This window comes from Corvus cornix, chromosome 12, assembly GCF_000738735.6.
Source record: "Corvus cornix cornix isolate S_Up_H32 chromosome 12, ASM73873v5, whole genome shotgun sequence".
Lineage (NCBI taxonomy): Eukaryota > Metazoa > Chordata > Aves > Passeriformes > Corvidae > Corvus > Corvus cornix.
Window position 1 is genome coordinate 9,684,568 of NC_046342.1, and position 16,735 is coordinate 9,701,302.

The 16,735-nt window shown below is 40.7% G+C and overlaps 1 protein-coding gene across 4 annotated transcripts in view; it reads left to right on the top strand.

The window, feature by feature from the left end:
- CHCHD6 (coiled-coil-helix-coiled-coil-helix domain containing 6) overlaps positions 1-16,735 on the top strand; it is a 110,082-nt gene that overhangs the window by 32,722 nt on the left and 60,625 nt on the right. For 3 of the 4 annotated variants that reach the window (XM_010390093.3, XM_010390094.4, XM_010390096.4), the window contains one exon: positions 4,363-4,446. The exons of the other annotated variant lie outside the window; for it this stretch is intronic. In XM_010390093.3, the coding sequence (XP_010388395.1) occupies positions 4,363-4,446 (84 nt within the window). The remainder of the gene's footprint in view (positions 1-4,362; positions 4,447-16,735) is intronic. 4 annotated transcript variants of the gene reach the window in all.

Consider the following 16,735-nt stretch of genomic DNA (forward strand, 5'->3'; position numbering starts at 1 on the left):
GGAAGTGCTTTGCCAAGAAGATAAATATTTTTGCAGTAGTCTTGCCAAATGCTGTGACTTGCCTTTTGGGAAGTTCTTTATAGGCTGAGGTTTGGACCTTTCCTTCTAGCTTGAGTTGCCCTTTGCAGAGAGAAAGTTTTTGGGATTTTTGTCCTCCAGTAGAGTCTTCTCCATATCCTCTTCTCAAATTGCAGAACCCAAACAGTATTGAGGAGAGAGACAGCCTGATGGTAGCTGTCAGCTGTGGGCTGTGCTAACACTGCACTTTATTCCTGAGTGCTACATTCCTTACTATCATCTGACCCTGCCAAGAAGCCCTTTTTTTTTTTTTCAAACAGATTTCCTCCCTAGTTTTCGTGTTTAACTAGGTGATGGGGTGGGACTGTGATTAAAAATAATAAAAATCTGGTGATATTTTGTGGGGGGCAAAGCCAAAGCTAATTTGGGAATGGTTATAGTTAGAGTGAAGCTGAGCTCTAGATCAGTTGCACAGTCTGATGTGTGGCATGTTGGTGTCAGTTCAGGACAAGGCTGAGATTGTCTGGCTTTGTTCATAGAGAATGAACCAATAATATTTCATTACCTCAATTAGGAGCTTGTAAAGTATTTCTTTTGGCCTGTCTGTCAGCTAGCAGGCCAGTGCTTGAATCCTTTAGTTGAGCCAGTATATAATGTATAGCTTTAGAAATGTGCTTGCACAGTTTGTTTCTAAATGGGTTACTTGATAAAGGGGGAGAAGGAGGCAGAGAATCACACATAACTCTGCCCTGGCTCTTCGTCACTGTTCAAAGCAGCACTGAGATAACCTGAAAAACCTTGGGCTGCAGAAAAAGTGTAAAGATAAAACAGAAGAAGAATTTGAAAGAGCACCCAACTGGTCCGTGGATCCATGCCCATGGAAGCTGTAGCAGCATGTTGGTAGTACGCCTTCACTGTCCTTTTGTAAGAATGCAATGCTTGTGAATTCTGACACCATCACAGGGGATTCTTGAGCATTTCTTGAATATATCTTATACCTAGCTTTTGTACAGAGGGCAATGGCCAATTGCATACATGTTCTTCTATAAATACATCCCCCTTTCTAAGTTTTGGGTGCATTCCTGTGTTCTATAGCTTTTTTCCCCCGTCTCTGTTTTGTTTCTGTGTTCATACTTCTTGGACATCACACTATCTGTGTTCTACACATCTTAGATGTCATCTCTGGGCTTTGGTCACCTCTTGCACAGTATGTTCAAGCTCCAGTGTTGTTCTGCAGCGTGGAAGTGAAATGCAGCTTTCTGATAATCTGATTTTCAAATCAGTGTTATCATGCATGTTTTTCCTTCTCCTTCTTTCTTTAGTTCTAAAGGCCTTTTTCTGAAAAGTGTATTGAAGCTTTGTTTGGTACTTGGAATCTCAATCCCCTGTGAAATTTTAATCATCCCCATAGCAGCCAGTTCTGTCTGGGACATCACAGGCTTCTGACTTCAGGTAGGGAATAACCAGCAGGACTAGAGGAACTCTTAATAAATATCCTATATTCATTCAAAATGTCCCTGGTTGCCTAACCCAGTTTGGAACAGTGAATGTTTCAAATGACACATGCTCTACTATACCGTTCATACTTCAAACATCATCATAACGTGTACTAAAGTTTTTAGTAATACCAGCTGGGGATAGAGGGAAACAGAAAGCAACTTTGAAGCAGATCTGTCACAAATAGAGTGTTTCTCTGCATACTTCAATGCACTGAAACAGCAGCAGCTCTTGAAAACAAGCAAGGCATTGAAAATATGTTTGTGTTGCAAGTACAAGGTTTGTCTGTTATCCCTAGTTCATCATACATTATGGGTGATAAGTGGGACAATGGGGGATAATATGGGAGAAATTACTTAGGGGGAAGAATGGGGAGTACTCTGAGGTTGTAGTCTGCAGTTGGGAGATTCGGTTTTGGTTCTTTGACCTTGGTTTTGCAAGACCCTGGGGAAGTGACTAACAGAATGTGTGTCTGCTGCAGGGTGCATTGGTGTGGAGGAATTATTCACTGGGGCCATTCCAGCTCCAGTGAGGTCAGCTTGGCAGTCCATGGGTCGTCCTTGTGCGGAGCAGCACACCCCCCTACTGTGTTTGCATCTCAGCACCCTGCTTGAGAGATTAGGTATTTGGATTGTGTTCCCTCCAGGGGGGTTGTAAGGATAAGTGTGCTGGATTTCTTGGTGAATGAGGTCAGGCAAACTCACAGGTTGAAAAGTTGAGTGAGTATGTGGGCTTGTGATCCATGTCTTGCCAGAAATAGAATAAAGCCTCTTGCACACCGGTATTGTTACATGCATTGATTTTGTGTTTCCAGAATACTCCCTATCCCAGGAGACTGGCACTGATACATAATTATTTTGATTAAACAGAAGCTTTCATAAGTTTATAAGAATCCATTATTTTAATCTCTTTTTTTTCTTTTCTTCTTCCATCATATGATGCACCGTCCATCTGAATCATGCAGAGGGGTTAGTCCTGTCTTACTCTTCTTTCTCTTCCATATTTATTTTCTCCTTAAGGAAATACAAGTCACTTGTGGAGTAGTCCAATTTTATGGGTGTTATGCAGAAAACTGTAGGGGAATCGGAGTCCTTTGGTCATCCACCAGACCACCCCACTTTCTTACATCTGTTTCATTATATTTGAAATTGCTTAGTCCTTTTCTGTGTAGAAGATTGGTTCGGAGGGACAGCTATTGTTCTCTTATAAGAAAATGGTTATAGTTTTGGCACTTACAGAGTACCCATCAGTGTCCCTATTGTAGCTGTGATATCTCTTTTGTCAGGCTGCATGTATGGGGCAGCTCATTCTCATCCCTCTCCCCGTCATATTCCAGCTGGTTTGCAGGTGGGAAGTAGTATAACAGCTATAGGTTAAAGCAAAGCCAGAGATTTTGCTTTTAATCAAGTGCCTTTGAGAGAGAGAGGATTTAGATATGAGTCTCTACTGCTTGTGCCTTATCCTGGTCCTGTTTTCTGGGATAGCAAACATGGAAACCAAAATATTTCTTTAAAAACAAACAAAGAAACCCACACCACCACCACACCCCTACAACCTTCCTATTTCATATACTCCTTTTCTTGCTTGCTTAGCAACCACCCTCACTGCCTAGATTAAAATCTCTTCTAAGCCCTATTATACCACTGTATTTCCATCAGCAGGGGAGCAGAAAGAAGGACATGCACAGCAACTTGCTTTCAGATGTAATTTTTCTTGTTAGCAATGGCTTTTGGCTGTAAAATGACAGGTCTGAGCCCACGGGAATATTTCTGTCCCAGCTGCTTAATCATGTTGGACCAGCATTTTCTGTGGTTGTACCATCATTAGAAGTTAAGAGCAATGCTGCTGGGATGCTATGGACTGGCAGGATTTGTGTCCATGTTAAGCAGGCTAATCATTCTGGGTTTTGAAAGGTCTTCTGCCTGCTGATAACTTATGTGGCCCCAGAGATTTTGAGGTAGGATGGGGGATGAAGAACAAGTGCCATCTTTTCTTGCTGTTGTTGCTTGATATTTTTAAACTTCAAAAGTTTGATTCAGTTCCATCAATGTCATGTTTTCTTAATGCTAGTTCAGTTTAGGGATGGGAATATAATGAAGTGGTGCTGGCTGTAGGGAGCTAGAAGGCTACAGCTGTTGCTGTACCCACACAGACTTTTTAATTGAGCACAGTTTAGCTGATGAATACCAGATTTACTGTTTTGAAAGTGTCATGCTTATACTTTGGAAGATAGAAGAGAAATTCTCTGACACCCATCTTCCCTCTGAGTCTGCAGCACCAGCCAGAGGAACTTTGAGGGTGCTGATGGGGAATGCACAGAGAGCATGTGGAGAGAGTACTTAATTATCTTGGATAGTCCTATGTATGTCTGTTGTAGGGGAAGTATTTAATCCTTAGAAGCTTTTGGACACTCCAAGGGGCAGGAGATTATAAAGAGGAGGATTTGAGGGGATTTGGTTTGGTTTTTTTGAGGTAAGGTGAAGAACATTTGAGTAATTACTGTCATGATTCATGGAAAAACAAAGACATGGATAAGATGGAGTTCTGAAAAAGGGAATGGGAAAGTGTCACCTTTCTATGATTATATGTTTTCATTTAGTAAGAAGTAGTAAAATCAAGGTTTTGAGTTCAAGTATTATGTTAATAAGAGCATTTCAAATGTCAGGGGATAACCCAAAATGAGCTGCAGTTCTTAAGGTTTGTAGTTCCACTGAGGGGGATCCCATGCACGAGTCCTGAGCAGTGATTTTTTTTAGTTCCTTCCAGTCTGCATCCCATGTGCTTTCCTTGCACTACATTTATTTTTAATTTCTTCTTCTAGTGATGCTGTTTTGTTGTCCTTCCCAGGCTGTGGAGCTGCAAGGCAGGGAGGCAGAGTTGAGGCGACAGGAGGCCTTCTATAAAGAGCAGTTGGCCCGCATTGAGAAGAAGGTAAGGCCGAGATTTTTGTCTTTATTTCTGGCCCCACAGGGGTAGGACACGGATCTGTGTGGATCCAAATGATAGAGAACCAAGAGGTGTTGTGCTGCAACCTAGAACTGGCAGCTCCCAATATCTGATTTGCCCCCCACCCCTTATGTGATAGAAAAGCTGTACAAATTTTTTGAGCAACTTGCATTTGAAAGATAAAGGGTTTTTTAACTGGATGATTTTTAAAAAAAGATTTCTGGTAGTTCAAACTCCATTATCTTTTTCACCATGGGATTTAGGTGAAAGCTAAATTGAAAGAAAAACAAGTGCCCTGTTTTTTATTCCTTTTGTTAGAAATCCTTTCCTAAATAAAAAAAATCTACCACCACAACATAAATCTTGCTATAAATATGAATTAAAGTTGTATTATTAATTTTTCTCTGGGGAGCCAAACAGTTCAAAGAGTGGTGCTGCAGTACACTGCCTGCTTCTTGCTGGATAAGCCTTTGAAATGAACGTGATTTAAAGAGACACTGTCAAGCATCTTTTAAGCCTGAAATGACCTTTGAAAATCCATTTAGGGATTTGAATCTCTCCCCTGAACGTGGGATTTGCTTCTCTGTTTAATTGTTTACCATGATGAGTTTTTAAAAATTGATGCCATAAAAATAGGAGCAGCCATGCTGTTCCTTATGAACTAATGTGTTCTTCACTTCCTGGCAAAATGAAATAATGTTATAAGTAGTCTTTATTTTTTAATAAATGTGGAGAATAATCTTCTCCAATTTGAAGCAATTAGACCTCCTGACAGGGAGTTGCATACATTCGACTTGTAGTTGTGTTATGTGACTAAAAAGAAATGCAAACAATGAAAAGGATGGGTTGTAAAGAGACTGAGAAATCAATCAGTTTTACTACCAACGTGTAGCAGGATGGTGAGTATGGAACATGGGAAAATTGTAGATTATAGAAACTGTAGGAAGCTGTTGGCATATCTATTCCTTTTTTCATTCCCTGCTACTGTAGGATTGTCCACGCTGCATTTTTTTAAGCCATCAACGGTAAAACGTGCCTGTGAGCAAATTCACATGATACAATTTTGCAACACTTTAATCTGTACAATTCATTAAAAAGAAACTATTAAAACTACCACTCAGTGTTGCATTCGTATTTTAAATTCTATTTCTAGATAATGGGGATTGTTCAGTGAAATTGCAAACAATCTAGCAGCTATCGTTCTAATTATCACAGTTGTCCATATGTTCATGTGCAAAGGGAATTTTTGCAATTTCTTGGTCCCATGCTGAGTGCTTCTATTATATTCTTCTCTCTGGATCTGGTTTCATGAAGCGGAAATTACAGGGAAAACCTGTGTGTCTGTCCTTTATGGACAGTGGAGTGGGGAGAAGTTTGTCTCCAGCCTTCATTGTCCTCTTTTTGAAATCTTTTGTTGTAGTTTGTGTTTTCAAGTCCATGTTCCTTGCTACAGGGACACCTTTGTAAACAATGTGATGGATATTTTAGCACAAGATCTTCTCGGGGGAGTAAGGTGGGCTGCCCATAGTCCTATTCAATCTGCAGAGCTACAGAGAAACTATCTTCTAGTTGTTATATGTACAAAAGCAAGTAGATAAAAAGAACAGGTTTTCTTTCCTCTCTTGAAACACTGGATAGTTTCTGACCCTTAAACACTAGCATTTTGCTGGTAATAAAATAGAGGAATGCCTCCAACCGGTAGTCTGGATTGGAGTGGGAGGTGGTGGGGGCTAGAAGGGCAAGGAGAGAAATGTACTTGAAACAGTGTAATAAAGCTTAATTGTATTAGTTTTGAAAAAGGTTTTTGATCTTCTCTGTGGATAATTTTATTCCTATAATGGTTGGAAAGATGGAAAATGCAGCACAGAAAAATCTTTTTTATTAGCTGTTGCTTTTATATAATTCTGCTTTTATTTGTGGAATACACGCAGACCTTGACATTTATTTATTTATTTATTTATTTATTTATTTTTCTTTCCACTGTGCTAAAGCTTTCCAACTCAGGCTTAGATATATTTTTATATATCTGTGTATATGTGTGTCTATATTAGAAAAAAGCTCTCAGTAAGGGGATGGTGGGGGAGAGCTCTGAAATAGAATTTTGCTTTCTCTGCTGTTTTAAGAGGGGATGGTCACTTGAAGTGTGGTCATTGGTAGTTCAGAGGTGTTTGGCAGTGAGTGAATGAATATGATGGCTCAGTGTGGAGTTAGCAAGCTGAAATTTCTCCTTTTAAGGATCAGGCTATCAGGAATTCCCCTCTCTCCTCCCCTGCTGTGTCCAGGTTGGTTTTGTCTCCACTTCTGCATGATAACAGAATTCAGCAGTATGAGACTTAGAGACATATTTTTGAAGGATGTTTTGAACTGTTGATGTTAAAAACCCAGTACCTTCACAGTAGGATGGTAAAAGTAATTGTGTTACATACTCCTTGCAACATGAGAGCTGCTCAGTGAATCAAACACGGAGACTGTCCTGTTTCTTCTGACAGTGGTCAGTTTGCAAAGGCTTTGAAGGAAGAAGAAGAAAAAACCTCGCCAAAACAAAGCCACAAAGAAAACTTCTGGAGAGCAGCTTTGTGAAGAGTCTTCCTAAATGTTGTCAGTTGGAGCAAGACACATGCCCTGCTGCACAAGAGTTTATTTCCATTCAGTATTTTTATTCACTGAAAGTTGGATTAGTGCCATTGTTCTTCTATGCATCTCAGGCATTTTTCCTGTAGCCCTGTTTAGCTCTGTGCCTCCAACATCGGTTAACTTATATACTCTATAAGTTCTCTGTTATCAGTTTCAAATATTTTTTTGCATTTAATATCCTTTATGTGAAAGAGATAAAGGAAATTCTTTTCATTATTTATTATCTGCAGACTTCTGTTCCCTCTTTTACCTTCCCATGAAGCTGAGCAGTCCTTACCTTTTCAGCCTCTGCTTGTGTGAATGGTTTTTTCCAGGTTTCTCATTCTACTTGTTTGTCTTTTGGCACTTTCCCCCTAGCAGCTCTGTCTTTGAGAGGTATTGACCAGAATTGAACTCAGTAGTTCCCCTGAATGCAGCAGATTGTGTGAATACATTATCCTTTTATTTTGTAATCTCTGAAAGAGTACTGTAATCTACTGGACAGAGCACAGAATTGGAAGGAAAAACCTGCTCATTTTCTAATAGCCGTTTCTCTTTTGGGAGTTTGAAACAATTATTTAGTCCATCTATCTATCTCAGTTATTCCATCTATATGATGGAATAGCTTATAATGGAAGGGCAAAGTGTTGTGAAACAGTAAAGCTATAAAAATGCTAAAAAGGCTTTGCCTTTAGTTTTGCATGAGATGAACTATGAGTGTACCTTATTTCAAACGGATCTTTAGAAACTGAGTTTCTCCAGACAGTCTTATTAAAATTTTCACGGGAAAGGGCATGTATGAAAAAATAATTTCAGTGTTTCAGCTTTTGGGGTTTTCCCTGCATCTTCTACTAAAGCACTGGAAGAAATGTGACAGTGAGTGCAGCAGTGCTGTGTCACACTAAGGTCCATATAGTTCAGTATGCTGGTCCTGACTGTGACTGAATCTCCAGGGATAACTGTAAGAACTGAACTGATGGGAAAAGAGGTTGTGGAGTCTCCTTCATTGGAGGCAGTCAAGGAGCATCTGGACACAATCCTGTGCCGTGTGCTCTGGGATGACCCTGCTTGAACAGGGAGATGGTACTAGATGACCCACTGTGCCCTATTCAGTGATCAAAGCAAGGTTATGGGGTACTTGCCCCAAATGCTTTGACCATCCTGGCTAGTCATTTTTGGAACTTCTCCTCACGTGTTTAATCCTCTGAGAGCTGTGAGCCAGGACTGTGTGCTCGGGATGCGGGGGGACCGTGAACATGTGTGGCAGCTGTGTCAGAATCACTGTTTGGTTCTCTGTTTCTTTGTAGTGCCTGACACTTGATTTGCACTTCTGACTTGTGTTGAGCGAATGCCACACACTGCTGCCACTGGCAGCATTCTGCTGTTCTGAGTGCAGACTTGAATATGTACAGTGGGTGCACTGGGATTATACCAATGCTGGGATTATTCTTCCCGCTGCACCCTTCATTATCAGTTTGTCAGGGGTTATGTGTGTGGGAAGGGATGGTAGACTTTGTTCTGCATGCAGTGTGGTGCACACTTCTTAGAGATTTTTTTAAAATCAAGTTTTATTGAACAAATTCCTTGCAGAGGATCATTACACTGGTAAAACTGTTTGTTGTCCTCACTCTAGCCCTGACAGTTTGTTGTAGTTGTGTGTTTCTGTCTCTTGGGTCACTTGCATGTTTTTGTTTTGGAGTGCCTGAAATATTTTGGTAATCAGAAAAATTAGAGGGAAAAGCTCCTTTGAGCTGACTGTTTCTTATATGACTATGTGTGATTGCAGGGTTGGAGCTGGTGATACAGACATTCCATTCCACACCTGTGTTTCCAGTGTGACTGTCTAATCTCCAATAAGTAATCCAGTAATGAGACCTGACTAATTTGTTATAAGTGGTTAAACTTCTAACTCTGACTTGTTAGAGTAATTTTACATCTCATCCATGTAATTTGAATTGTTTCATAAAATGTGTGTCTTCTCTCAACTGTTTTGAACGAGGTTTTGTACTGTAGTATTTCTCTGGGTAGGAAGAATAAGAGTTAGACCTAACAATCTATAGGGAGAAGCTTAGAAACACTCAATTTGAGAAGCTCAAGGTGATATTTTTTCATGCATTTATTTGTTACTGAGAAGCAGGGAGGGAGATGGAGGGAGCTTGTTGTAAATAGTTACTACATATACTGCTCAAAACTGGGATTTTTATTAGGGATTCTGTGTATGCTTTGTCCTGCTTTTCTCCAAGTGGTAGAAACATTCTTTAAAAAGTATCGTAAGAAAGAAATGCAGTCTCTCCTGGGACCCTTCAGATGCCAGGAGATTTCACTTAGCATATTAGTTGTATACCTTCTCCCAAGTAAATATTTGTTTGACTCCTTTTGCTATTTGGCCTCTTGCTGAGTTTACCCTGACAAAAGCTAAGGGCAGTGCTACACTACAACAAAAACACGGGCAGCTCTTTGGAGTAGTGTAAAACAGCAGAGAAAGGCTGAAGGTAATCTTGGAAGATAAAGTGAAACTCCTTGCTGTAGATGATGCCTCTTCTTTGTTTGGATTTTCTTAAGCTCTGGCTCCCATGTTATCTCCTGTTAGGCGGCTGTGGACTGCTGTGAGCAGTGGGTGCATTAATATGCAACGCTTTTCTGCTTGTATTTTTTCAGAGCAGTAAGTAGCACAAGAGGTATTCATAAGCTGTAAAGTATTTGTGCAAGTGGGAAAGGAATGCGTTGAATACATACCTTTATTATTAATAAGGTCGACTGCACCTTTTTCTCTGCTTGGCTTCACAAATCTTGTAATTTTGTGTGTGGCATTCATCTTGTTTGGTTTGTTTAAATTAATCTCTTTTTGCCCTTGTTCTTCCCATTTAATTCATGTTTGTAAAGCATTTAGGATGTGTAAAGAATGGGAGGCAAAGTTATTTTTGTTTGTTATTCTTATTGGCCTTGATCCTTCTTCTTGGAGCTATCTCCCACTTTGGTGTGCCAAGGTCACCCTTACATGCAAGTCCACTGTCATTTCTGGTTTATGGCTGGTAACTTGTCTCAATAAAAATTTCTGCAGAGAAAAAGTGATAGAAATGTGAAAAAAAAAAAAAGCCTCCTAGAACAATACGTTCATGTTGGATCTTCATCATCAGTTTAAAGCAGACTCCGTGGGACTGCACAAACTGATATCACCTGGCAGAGGTAGCAGGGAATTTCTATCGAAGGGGATGACAAATCCATTCCTTGAGCTGGGATGCCAGGCTTGTCTGTATCCATGAGACCTAGGGGTCACTCACCTGCCTTTGAAAAAACAAGCTGTGTTCAGGTGTTACCTTCAACCAACCCTCTGCCCTCTCAGTAGGGGTTAAAGATTCAGTGCCCTTTGGTAAATGGATTGATATGTCCTGGCAGGTGCCACTGACACCATTTGCTTTCTCCTGTAATGTCTTGGGGCTGTGTGTGAGCTATTGCCATGTGTGTAAGGGCTGCTTTGTTTGCCTCCAGTCACAGGCTTGCCAGCCATCAGCTTATTGCTCCATCCAGTGCTGTGGGTACCTGGAGGAAGGACAGCTAGTGTGAAATGAAGTTCTGGTCTCAAAAAATGTGTTTCCCTTTCAGAAGGATTTCTTGTCCCCATCTCCATAATTGAACCTTACAATATCTTCACAATTTCAATTTCTTTTCTTATCTGATTTGTTGAGTTCTCTATTCATCCCCAGCCCTTCCTGCAAGCCCTTCCTCTCACAAAACCACCAGTGCTTTCTTTGAACCTACAACATCTATAATCCAAAAAAGCAGTTTGCCTCTCAGGCCAGTAGAGCAGTACAGCAAAGCACCCAGTTCATCAAACTGTTGATTTAATCTTCTGAATACAAGAATAATCCCCAGTGTAGTTTCTGAAATAGGCTGACAAGATCCATCCTAATCATTCAGATCGCTTCCAGTTGCTCAGGTTGCCTGTCTGGGGCTGTGTGGACGCTGCTCTGAGGTGGCAGTGGCTCTATCAGTCTCCCAGGGCACAGCCTTTGATGTTTAGAGAATTGTAGATCCTGTCCTATGCGTGAATTAAGTTTTTGAACGGGAACAAACTGAAAAGGGAACAAACCTGAAATCATCATCTGAACCGGTTCCAACCTCCCATCCTCTCCTCCTTTGCAGTTTTTCTCAGACATTAAATGTCATGCTGGGGGAGGAGGAGGGAGGGCAGCATCCCTGATTTCTGCTTTCTGTGGGTATCCATTAGGGCTGAACAGCATCTAGAGGAGGCTAATGCTCCTTGTAGTCTCCCCTTCTGCAGGGAGAGGTTCCTTCCTTGTTGCTGTTGGCCAACACAAACTGACTTCAAGTACCTTGTGCTGAATTCACCCATTTAATGGCTTTTTTGCTGAAAGCTTGTGAAGCTCAGTAGTTAATATACCTCAGTACACAGCTTTTAGAGATCAGATAAATTGATTGGTAATTTGATGAACTCAAAGAACATCTATAATAGGGTAACTAAAACGTGTTAGATGTCAGCACAACCTCTCTGCCTTCTCTGCAGTGTGTACGTTCTCTCTTCAATATGTGTTGACTGGTGTACAGTACATTACATCAAATTACAAGCAGCCTCTATGCAAACAGCAGCTAAGTGTTTGCTTCCTCCTCAGCCTGCACGATTAGCGCAGAGATGCGTTTGCAGTCCGTGTGCTGAAGGGTGAACTGTCAGAGCCTTACAGGGATTTTGTTTCTCTGGCATTTAAGAGTACCTTTGCAGAGGGAGAGAATGATGCTTATGGGCTGCTTCATCTTGGAGGAATCCATCCTCAGGCTCGACTTGTGAAATAAATGTGGCAATGTGTGGTTTGAACTTAGTGTCTTAACACTGAATTTAGCAGCTGAATTTAGATAACAATCTGGTATCTGGTCTCATCAGTGTATCACTATGAAGACTTGTTAAAGGCAGAACAAAAAGACCTAGAATGTGATCTTGTCTCTTTGTTAGAACTCAACACTGGAGCATTTGTCAAGTCTAGTCCAAAAAGAGCAAAACAAGAGGTTCTTTTGTCTTACTTCTTAGAGCTTTCCCCATTATCTAGTATTTCTGATACTCTTCCTCAGCACTTTTTATTCAACCCAATTTTCCCCTAATTTCATTCATTTTCTCATTGCCTAATAATTTAAATTTCTGATTCCTCCCTCTTTGTTTACATGCTTGTTTATAAGCAGGATTGGTATTTATAAATGTGTGTATTTATATTTATATAGATAACACTGTTACCAGTGAAACCAGTGCTGCTTTTCTAATGGAAAGCAGCACTCACACACACACACCCCCCCAGGTGTGCACACACGAACCGTCTCTCACCTGTTTTTACTGAGGTGCAGTTGTACCTCAACAGCAACTACATCACCCAGCTGCAATAAATACCAGTGCTGCCTGTTACTTCTGTGTAATTCACCAACCAGTGTACAATTAATTTCTGGCCCTGTTATTGCAGTATTGGCTATTTTATGAAACTGTAGAGAGTTAGCACAGTGAATTGATTAAATGTGTTCCAGACCTTAGGCTGGAGTCTGTGTGTCTGCTGGGATTTCGATGATTGAAGCTTGTGCTTCTCTTGGGATATTCCAGATTTAGACTTAGTCTTGGAAATTGGTTCAGGTAGACTAAACTGCCCTGTGTGTGGAATTCACTTGCATAAGAGCCTGACTTTGGGGAATCTGAGATTTCTATTTCAGCTCACAGTGGTCCTTCCACATGTAGCAGGAAAAATACATTACTATTGTGACTTAAAAATAAAGCCAAGACCAGGGTTTGTTTTGAAAAGGTCCTTAAAATTATGTCTCTGCCCTTACAGAATATGCTGTCATCATGTTAATGGAAAATATGGCTAATAATTACTCTATAAATTGACTCCCCATAACATCTCAAATTTGTGCTGAATTAAGTAGTCCAAAGATCAGACTTTAAAAAGGAACTACTCTGTGTTTACAGCGGCTGTACCTTCTGAAGTGTTTAGTAGTTTACTGTGGGTGTGTTAAATACATGTTTCATGACAGCCTGGGGCCACTTCTCTGAAGGTTTTTTCCCCATCTGCCAGTCATTTTAAAGAAACATAAATAAAAGAGCTACTCCAATTTCTTGAACATATAATGCACGTTCCCCCGAGACCAGGGTGACTCAGAAGTAGCTTGTAAATAACATGTTCAATGTTTTTAAATAGATGTGTACCATCAGGCTTGCAATGAGGTCTTCAGCCACAGCAAACTTGCTTTGCCTGTCACAGAATCTAATCCTGCAATGATGAGGGGTGGGTTTTTGTTTGGTTGGTTTTGGGGTTAATTGGTGGTTTGCCCATACATTCTGCTGCCCCAAGGATGATCCCAGTCACAGTTTGCTGTTAAACACCTTTGCTCAAATGAAGATTTCCTGGCTCACCCATTTGCATTTTAGCCCCATTGTAAATAAACAGGAAATAATGGCAAAATTTTGTTTTGTTTTTGTTAAAAACAGTAAACATGCATCTCATATGCAGTAGAACTGTCTGGGAGTCAAACCCTGACAAATGTGGAGAAGAGGTTGTCCTGGCAGGTGTTCAACAGTGGAGTGGCCAGCAGGTAAAAGATGTTGCCCTGCACAGAGGATAGCAACAGCGAGGAATGGCCACAGAGCCAGGACACACCGAGAGGCTGCTGAATCTGTGCCCGTCTCCAAGAGGCCACAGAGGAGCAAGAGATGGGAGAAGAAAATGTGGCAGCTGAGATAAAGCTCTAAGCCTCTGGTTTGAGAAGACTTGTAATAACTAGGTTATTTTATGAGAAGAGCTAGCTTTTCCTTCCCAGTTATTGCATTTCAAGTCTTTTAATAAGAAAACCAGCTTAATTCCTTCTCCTTTCTTCTCCCTCCCCATTCTTCTGAACAGGAGCCAAATTCCTTCTTTCGTAATTTCAGGCTGCAAGGTTACTTTGAGCTCGCATGCCTGGGTCAATTGAGAAGTGCCTGGGTTGTGGATTTTTTTTCCCCTAGGGCTGTCTCATGATGTACTGGACGGTACACAGAAATCATCTAATTTGCCCTGAAATGCAGCAAGCTTTGAACTGGCTGGACTGTGGTTCTTGATCAGAGATGATGACTCATATGGGCATGTAAAAATGCTGTATTGTGTGCCTGTCTGAGCATGTATATGCATTTTTTAACCTCATTTTTCATAATAGTTATGTATACCACAGTATTTCCTTTGGCTGTTTAGGGAATTAAATGTAGTGTATGAGACCTTTCACCTTTAGGTCATTTGTTGAGATGCAGCTTCCGTTCACGGCAGCAAAAAGCCATTACTGCCTGATGGCTAATCACTCATTCATGTGGCACTGAGATAACTCTTCCTTCAGTTAAGAGACATGGGTTTGTTGCAGGAAGAACAAAAAAAATCCCCCATAATAGTGTCCTAGCTGTCTGTATCTTAGCTGTTCTGTGAGAGGCACAGAGCATCCTGGGGAGGAACACAGCATTTGTCCTTGCCAGCTGAAAACAGGACAGTGCTGGGTTTTAAGTTTGTGTGTTCATTTGCTCTGTGGAGAGAGGGATTTAGCTCCAGGTCTGAAGTGTTTGTGGTGTTTGCTTTTATTCCCTCCTGTTGTTGCCCAGCAAAAGCATAGTTCTGTCCCTTCTTTGTGTTCCTGTTGTCTGAGCTCAGGCTGTCCCCAGTTGAAGGGCTTGAATCTTTTGCTTGGTCTTGTCCAAGATATAGGTGAAATACTGATACTTTTTTTTCATGAGCCTGAAAAAAATACCCACTTAGAACAAACCCTGTTTCCCAAGCCTCTTTTTGTTACAAAGTTTATCAGCTACAGCAACAAACCCGATTATAAGGATACTTATACCAAAATGTTTCTCCTGGAACTTTAAGCCTACCTTTATTTCCTCTGCATTTAGTGCCAAGTTCAAGATCTGTTGTTGCTTGCGTGTAATACTCTTTACTGTCAGACACTGTGTTTAGAGATTGAATTCTGAGTAGATTTAGCTTGTGTCTATGGCTGTGTGACACACCATGCATGTGACATTCCTCCATTTACGTTCCTGAAAAGCCTTGGCAGCAAGGCTTTGTGAGATTTTTCAGGTTTAATGTTAATAACTAATTATTCCTATTTTTGGTTAATGGGTTAAAAGTGAGACCTGCTTTGCTGCCTTTCCTCTGCCTGGATTCTGTAATGAAAGTACCATAACTAAGCTGGTGGTGACTGAAAGCTGTGTAAGGCCACGGGTGACATCCTGCCCCAGGGTTGTGTCCGGAGTGGTCTCTCCCAGGGTACAGGAATGAAGGAGTTGTGTGGCTGCCCCTGCTCTCTGTGGGTGTTTGATTTTCATGTTAATATTTACGGCTCAATAGCCCCACTGTGAAAATGCCTCTCGCCGTTGACTGGAGGCCTGTGGTCCTTCTGGGCTTCTCTTTGGAGCCTTCCCTCTTTGCCAGCTGCAGAGGTGTCTCTTCAATGCTTCTTTAAAGGAGGCAGAACAGCTGCGTTAAAAAACAGGTGAAAGAGAAGATTGCTAAAAGCAGAGAGAATGAGCCTGTCAAATGATGGAAAGGAAATTGCTTACAAATATTTTCTGATTTTTTTCTTATCCCTTCTGCCATCCTTTCTCCTTTTTCCTCCTTGTGCTTTATTTTTATCTTAGGATAAACACTGTATTTATTTTCTGTTTGCTGTGTGGAGAATTTCAATCTTTTGAATAGCAAAATACATATAAAAAGATACTAGTATTCCTTTCTCTGGAATAACTGATGCCTTGCAGGGAGAACTAGAGGTTATGTGACAGTGGTATTGTAAAGGCAGGCCAAAGGAATCTGTTAATCAGTTTTCTTTTTCTTGTTGTCAATGTTTTGGTTTATATTTTATTTTCCTTTTTTAAATAATAATCAATATTTCTTTGTAGAAATAGCTTAATAACTTTTTCTGCCACCTGTAAAATATTGTTGCTTTATAATATTTGTCCAACAATCCCTAATAAAGGAGAAAGACATGAAGTTATCCTTTGTAATACTATTTTTGAGCTGTGAAGCTGGGAACTTTTTCCAGGTATTCATTAACTGAGATCTCTACCTCACTGGAAGATAAGTGAACATTGTCCCCGCTTTAAAAGTGAGACCTTAATGCTTAAGGTTAGTATTTTCTATAATAGCTATTGTCTCTTCACTTTTTGGTTGTCCGGGTATGGTGTATTTCTTCAGATGTGCTGATTACCCATAAGTTGAGCTTGAAGTTTTGAATAATGAGCTCCTGAGCATCTCCAGACAGAGCCGCGAGCCAGCAGGCACTTCTGAAAGTGCGGATTTGTCTGTGTCATTAACCGTGTACAGTGACCTGTGAAGTCCTAGCGGTCTTTTTGGCTGTAATCATTAAACCAGCCTCTCCTACTGGATAAAATGGGAAGAGAGCCTGCAAGCACAGTGAGAGAACCTTGACTGAAAATACAAATATCTTCAGAAAATGCTCTGGGAGTAATAGTAATAAAGAAAAAGTACAGTGGCAAAATAAATTGCTGCTGATACAATTTTTCTTCCTCTCTCTAGTTTGCCTCTAGTATGGCAGTTTTTCTCCCTTCGATAAATAAATGCAAAGATGGGAATCGCTGCCAAAAACTGTCACATTTCTGGAACTTTCAGCCCCTGATTATTCACATTAAGCCTCTTCCCCC